Raw genomic sequence first — 7393 nt, 5'->3', positions numbered from 1 at the left:
GCGGAGATTGTTTGGGTGTGGTTTGTCTGCTTGTCTGCCTCGTTTGCATTTGGATCGAGCCACCGGTGTTTGGATGCGTTGGAGAACGGTTCGGCTTGCTGTACATGCGCTCGGCGCACTGGTCGTTCGAGTAAGATAAATTCTGATACGTCCCTGTGGTGTGGTGGACGCAGCCCACGTAACGATCGCTCCCTTGCGTGCTATCCGCTCCTTCTATATACAGCTGTCGCTTTTGTCCTCTGTTTGTCCTTCCGCCTCGCTCCAGCCGCCGCCTCTCGTCCTCTGTTCCTCGTTCCGCCTCGCCGCTGCCCTGCTTCTGTCTCCGTTCCGTACTTGCCATCGCCGCTCCCCGTTGCTCTTCATCACCATCGCCTTGCCTGTTGCCTGCTTGCCGCGTCGCCGCTGTACTTCCTCATGGCTCCTCTCGCTTTTTTTGAGGGATCATGGCTCCTCTCGCTGCTGCTGTTGCGTTGCTTCCGCTCTCCACTCAGCTGTTCATTTTTCTTCCTTGCGCTTTCCTTTCGTCTGTAGGGTGCCTGCGGCTGCTTTGTCGTGCGTCCGTGCGGCTGTTTCTTCCTTCTTTCCGAGGTGAGGTTCTGTCCGTTCCCCTACTTGTAAACAGCTCGATGAAATGCGTGACTGTTGCTTCTTTTCAATGTGGGATCTTTCCTGTGTTTCTTGAGTCATGAATGCGTGTGTGCCATGGATCTATTGTTTACTGCTTCTAAGAGCCGATGGGATTTGCTTTGTCCTCTTCCCAGGGGCCTTTTCGCCCATGCTAAAGATTTATAATGGCATTAGTTGAAGGCCTCGTTTTATTTCTACGGAGAAGGGACCTCATGATTTCAATACCTCTTTGATTGTGGGATTTCATAGATGCGAGAATAGAAAAACATTTGATTTGAATGTCATATGCTCCACAATCCTATAGGATTAGCAAGAAAGAGTGTTTGACACGCCTCAAGAGTACTAAAGCACTTGACCTAGAAATTTGGGTGGACCAAAACATATTCTCGAGAATCTAGTGCAAAGAAACCCTTAGGTAATTAAACTCCTAAATATTTCAATCCTGCAATCAAAACGACCCAATATGAAAAGTTTCTAAGGATTTAAATCCTCCCAAAATTATGTGGAATCCCTTTGAAACAAATAATTCATTGTTTGTGGCCCACAAACCACTTTGATCCGTTATGTTAAAAGGAACAAAGAATAATACAATGTTTGTGTACACATTGTTCAAATTATTTTGCACATATTACATGCAGATTTGGCTTCACTAGAGACCATGGTGGTCATATGGTGTATGTATCTAGGAGGAGGGTGTTGAACTAAGAAATTCCCTCTTCTCTTTTTCGGATCTATTGCTGCTGTGCTTAGTGGTCGTGGATGTTCTGTCCTTGCAGGTGGTTGTTGGTTGAGTGTGAGCGTTGTAGTCCTTCATCGATCTCTGATCTTGTTCGTCAATGAATTCTGCGCCTGTCACCATCACCTAGGTATGCTTTGTGTTCTACTGATGCGTATCCATGGATGTTTCTGTGTCGATTTTTGGTTCGTGCCTGTGTTACTCCATTCACACTCATGAACTGTTTGATCTTATGTCCCCTCACTGTGAGACGTTAAAATTGTTTTTCTTATTTCAGAAATAGCACTAATCAGTTCGTCCTCAGATTTGCCTTGCTGTTTCATCTGCTCAAAGGATCATCTTTCTCTTCAGGTTCGATTTTCAGCGCTTTTCCTTGCCGCTTCAGTTTATTGTGCTTTTTGTTGTATGAGATTTGAAGCAAGTTCATCCTTCTTCTTCTTAGAGATTCTGATGAGAATTGTTATGTGTACAAACATAAATTTGAGATCAATTCTGCTGTGTTATACGCTTTAAAACAAGATCAACCTAAGTGGACTTGTTTGTGCCGTTTAAAATTCAGTTATGTGCAAAGAAACAGCAAATACCAGTTTACTGTAACTTTTCTTGTATGAGATTTCAAGGGAGATTGTTCAGTTCGTTATTCTTTTTGTTCCTAGAGATTCTGAGAGAGAATGTTATGTGCCGAGGCTGAGTCGCGGACGGCGGCGGGGCGCGATCTGGCGGCGCGGCGACCGGATGTGGTCTGGAAAATCGGTGGGGCGTCGCCGTGCGGTGCTGGTGGTGGTGTTGTCGATGTGGGGATGGCGCTCCGCGGCCCGGATGCCGCGTTCGTCCTTCCCATGCGGTTCCCTTGTACGCCTTATTCGTCATCGACCGCATGGTATACAAGGTATGGAATCAGGTCCACTTCCTCCTTTTCACTATACCTTCATGCTCCGCTCCAGGTGGTTCATATCATGATCATTCTTTTCTTTTCTCACATGGTAGAGGGCACTGATGATGCATGCTACGTAGTCTGAATCTCCCTTGAAAATATCCATGAAAATGTATCCAAGTTTTTTCTTTACTAAAACTCTATCCAAGTTATAAGCCACGGTGCGGCTAAACTGCAGTTTGCATTTCTTCCAGGATTTAGAGTACCAAACATGCAGTTGTATATGAAAAAGGCAAGCACACAATTGTAACACTCACAGGGAGCACTACAGGGGATTTCATGAGCATGAGCTGTGCTGTACGCTTTAATAGGAAATGAACTTAACTGAACTTGTTGCTGACGTTTAAAATTCAGCTATCTACAGAGAAACAATAAATACCAGTGTACTATAGATTTTCTTGTATAATGTTCCAAGCAAGATGGTTCGGATGGTTCTTATTTTTCCTCTTAGAGATTTTGAGCAAGATTGGTATATGTCTGCCCACATAAAGGTGTCTTGATTTTTGAATTTTTTGACAATATGGTCATGCATTCTGAATTTTTGACAGTAAGCTCGTCTTTATGGGATTGCATTCTGAATTTTTTACATAATCAACATGTGTATAGACTGGTGTTGCCTGAGCTGCCTTAGAGAAAGTGAGAACTATTGCCCATTACAAACATGGTGTTCTGTTGAGTGAAATGTAAATTTAAGGTTACCTGACTATGTTTGCCTATTGGGCATAATTTAGGTGTACTTAGAATTGCACACACTGACCTGGGTGGTCAGTTTCGCAAGATATTTTATTAGTATAATTTAGAATAGCCAAAATCATAGAGAAATTAAGATTGTTATATAGTTTTTTTTCAAACTTGTGTGGTTTCCTCCTAACCAGCGCTGAAGCTTGTAGGACCTTCCTACATGATTAAAAATTAGCATAGCATTGTTGGTTGGTTTTGTGGACACTCTATTATGATGTGAATGTATAAATAGAAGATTTTAGGTGTACTTGGAAATTGCATAGACTGACTTGCATATAGGGTGATCTACTGTGGTGTGCACTTTCAAACAAGAACTGAGCATGTTTGTGCCATTTAAAATACAATGATCTGCAAAGAAACAACAAATAAGTTGCCCATTTTAGAAGTGCTGCAACAGATCATGAATCGATTGGTGTTTCGAATGTGCTAAATGCACATTAAGATTCAGTTTCGCTTACTGTATCAGATACATGAATATCTTTGTCATCAATACATCCATTATATATTAATCTATTTTACTATCTCTTTTCTATTTTGCCTTCCTGATTGTACTCTGCTCTATCCATTTTGCCTTACATAGAGTATTGCGTGCCTTCCCGGTTGATCACGTACATACTTACCTGTGCATATAATTGGCATCACTCTTCTTCATGATCACTACAAGGGAAAAGCCTAGCAGCAGTGTGGGTTTTAGGCCTATCAGTAGCGCGGGATAGAGCGCTACTGGTACGGTGCTATAGCTAAAGGTTAGCAGTAGCGTGGGTTAACCCATGCTACTGCTATATCGACTTAGTAGTAGCGTTTTCTTCAAACAGCGCTACTGGTAATTACTAGTAGCGCTTCTCCCTGCACGCGCTACTACGATTATTTCGTATTTTATTTCATGTTTTATTCATACACCTTTATACAAGTCTTTCACCCAATGATATAATAAATATCATCATCATCATCATCATATCATTAACAACTTATCATCATAATACATCATTGTCAGATAACACCTGCTCATGATCATCGTTTTCATCAATGAGACATCACATAGCAAGTTGGTCATTAGTCATAATCACAACTACTCCTCATCATCAACTCTAACACATTGTACCACATAATAAATATTGTACCTCATCGGACCTACTTCATTCTCTTAGGACCTACTATATTCTCTTAGGTAAAATAGCATAAAACAAGATAGCCACTGACTCTCCATTATGGAGAATGGAGATTATCCTGTCTCCAATTTTTGCCTTTCACACAATGTTGCTTCCAAGTAGCTCCTTATGACTGTCCATACATTTTTCCATTCTGTGATTTTCATGTCTCCATCTCTTTTAGAAAACCGATATGGACAGGTGAGATTCGTAGGACGACCTGGCTGTATGTTGAAAACATTAAGGCGACCTTTCTGATACATCCGATGAGGCACGCAATCATCCGGGATTTTCTGTTGAAAAACATAGTAATAACTTCGTAGTTAGCAATGTAGTTAAGTTTTAAAAGAATTTATGCAAAAGATGCACGGATGTCGTAATAGTAAAAAATCTTACCATGGCATCTTCATGGATGTTACGTAATTCAACACGTGCACTAGTGGCACGTATTGACCATAATGTGGAGGAGTTTTATTATAGATATTGTAATTCTCAAGATCAGTACAAAATGCGACCAGATGATTTTGTTTGAACAATTAAAATAAGCTGTCAATGGAAATAATCTGTCAACTATTATGAAATGAACAATATAAATTAGTTAATAACTATGTTTGAGAAACTCACATAGCGGTAGAATTGAAAGCATATCAACAAGGACCCAAATGTCCAAATTGTCTTGATCAATGTCAGGATCACCAAGATCCATGGTGACAAACATACCCTCTTGAAAATCATACATCTTGCAAAGTGCTTCCCAACCCGGGCAACCAAAATGGGATGCACTCTCTAAATTGTATAGATTTACCTCAAAATCCATACCATGATGGGTCCTTAGGTTAATTTTCTTTGTTTCATTCCTCTCATGATCTTCAAAACCCATCCTCTCCAAGACATAGCGTCTTGCATGGCATGGGATAAGCTAGTCGAATTGTAAAAGACGAAAATTACACGTTGAAGTAGTAGAAGTCGAGCTTAATTACGAGAAAAACACTTTGCGTCGTAGCTTACCGTATCACAATTGAAGGCCTCCTCGAGCTTAATGCTGAAGCACCGATCTTTGTCCAGGTGAGGCATGTCGCAGGAACCCCGGTCGTCGTGGCACCAGGAGCACTCCTCCGAGAGACTTTCGTCGTCCGAGTACGAAATTTCTATGTTCATAATTCAAATATTAAACTTGTAAAATTAAATATATGTACTATAAAAATTAAATTAGATCATTATTATTCATCACGGGTTGACTATCGGTCTGCCGAGTCTATATGGTGGAGACTCTCCCTCACTGATTCCTCTCTTACATTTGCGACCGTCGGTGATAGTCGTTACTCCTTCTTTCCCTAGTGCATAACAAAGATCTAGCACAAGGAAAAGAAGGAGATACGACCCCCACGACAACAGTCGGGATTCTTCGTCCTCTCTCATATATTGTGGATACACTCTCTCACTGATTTCTCGACCTTCGGTGATGGAGCCTCGGCAGACTTAATGTCAACCTGAAATTTCGTTTAATTATTTTTCTAGAAAATCCAGGCCACTCGATATTTCCTACATATTCTAGCACAAGTCATGCCAAAATTCACGAAAAATTCCGGCATGACCTTTTGCTAAAATAGGACATATCGAGCGCCTGAAATTTGCCGGAACGGAAATTAATCAACACTCCGGCAACACATAGGCAACTCGGAGGTGTAACCTGACCATGACCGGCCACTTGAGCAACCACATATCCTATTTGAGAAACACAAGATATACATGTTTTTATCTACATCATATCTTATATGACTCATATTGACATGGAGATTTCGCTGATCTCACCTCGAGGTCGGAGGGGGTCGGTGACGGGGACGACGGCGTGGATGATGGAAGGGCTCCTTGATTTCTGCAAAAACAAAAACCCTATAAATAAAACCATAGCGAACGACATCGATGTGGGAATAATTGCTTAAACCAAACAAATAACAACAAATGTGTCATGTTCAACTAGTTCTATTAATTCAAATAGTTCTTACTAAATATAAACTTACTATAAATAGAAATAAACTAAAAATAAACTAGTTCAACTAGTTATATTAATTTTCTTACTAAAAATACATTAGTTCTATTAATTCAACTAGTTCTTACTAAAACTAAACTAGTTCAACTAGTTTATTAATTTACTTACTAATTATTTTAAACACTTACTAAAAACAGTAAAAAAAAACTATATTGATTTTTTCTCTCTAAACTAAACACTACTGCCCTAATTAACATCTAGTTAAACCCTACTGCCCTAGTTCTTAAGCATCTACAAGTACTAACTAATTAGATGAACCCTACCTAGGTGCTTAAGCATCTACAACTACTTAAGCACCCATTGATGAACCCTAGGAATTTGTTCTAAAAACTAATTAAGTATCTACAACTACTGCCCTAATTAACATCTAGTTTACAATTAAGCATCTACAACTACTACCCTAATTAGCATCTAATTTGATGAACCCTCACTAATTTGATGCACTATAAAATTTGATGAACCCTAGGAACCCTAGCTAGGCATAGGTAGGGGAGGAGGAGGAGCAGGTGTAGACGTGCTCACCTCGGGCGCCGGCAGAGTTAGGGAGCGGCCGAGGGAGGGGCAGGCGGCGTCGAGGTCGGGGTCGGGGTCGGGGTCGGGCGCACGACGGAGGGCGGCGATGTAGGGCAGCGGCGAGGCCAGGGTCAGGGGAGGCGTCGAGGGCGTGCGAAGGGTGACGGGAGAGCGCGTGGTGGCCGACGACAATGCAGGGCGACGACGGCGGTGACAGCAGAGGAGTTGGATTTGGGGGAAGTGGCCGTGGGGAAGAAGAACCGCGCGGTTAAGTCAAAAATAGCAGTAGCGTGGTCCAGAAAAAGCGCTATTGCTACATTAGCTATAGCGATGGCTGGAAAAACGTGCTACTGCTAAGTTAGCTATAGCGCCTATCCAGAAAGCACGCTACTGCTATGCCTTTCTTTCCCTTTCATTTGTTTTCCTTCACATTTTCATTTTTTCCTTTCCCTTTTTCTATTTCTTTTATTTTCATTTACTTTTCTATATGTTTTTCATTTATTTTCCTTTCATTAGCAGTAGCGCCTTCTGCGTAAAACACGCTGCTACAACAATCTTAGCAGCAGCGCGCTTTGCTTAAGCTCGCTACTACTATTGGTAGCCTGGCGAGAACAGTAGGGGAATTGTAGTTGTAGCGCTTCTTC

The 7393-nt window shown here is 41.4% G+C and overlaps 1 protein-coding gene across 9 annotated transcripts in view; it reads left to right on the top strand.

Moving 5' to 3' along the window:
• Positions 1-225: 225 nt before the first annotated feature.
• Positions 226-7393, top strand: part of LOC125522682 — a 32735-nt gene continuing 25567 nt past the window's right edge. Inside the window, exons 1-7 of one of the 9 annotated variants that reach the window (XR_007289925.1) lie at positions 236-404; positions 532-588; positions 1404-1493; positions 1641-1714; positions 2020-2252; positions 2351-2409; positions 2492-2869. Coding sequence is in view for 1 of the 9 variants with exons in the window: in XM_048687723.1 (XP_048543680.1) it covers positions 444-588; positions 1404-1493; positions 1641-1714; positions 2022-2054 (342 nt within the window). In the remaining 8 variants the exon portion in view is untranslated. Of the gene's footprint in view, positions 589-1403; positions 1494-1640; positions 1715-2019; positions 2254-2350; positions 2418-2491; positions 2870-5251; positions 5417-7393 lie in introns of those variants that run through there. The other 8 variants (XR_007289923.1, XR_007289926.1, XR_007289920.1 and 5 more) reach the window with 8 other exon arrangements.

Source organism: Triticum urartu, chromosome 7 (assembly GCF_003073215.2).
Source record: "Triticum urartu cultivar G1812 chromosome 7, Tu2.1, whole genome shotgun sequence".
NCBI lineage: Eukaryota > Viridiplantae > Streptophyta > Magnoliopsida > Poales > Poaceae > Triticum > Triticum urartu.
This window is presented reverse-complemented; position numbering and strand designations above follow the sequence as displayed.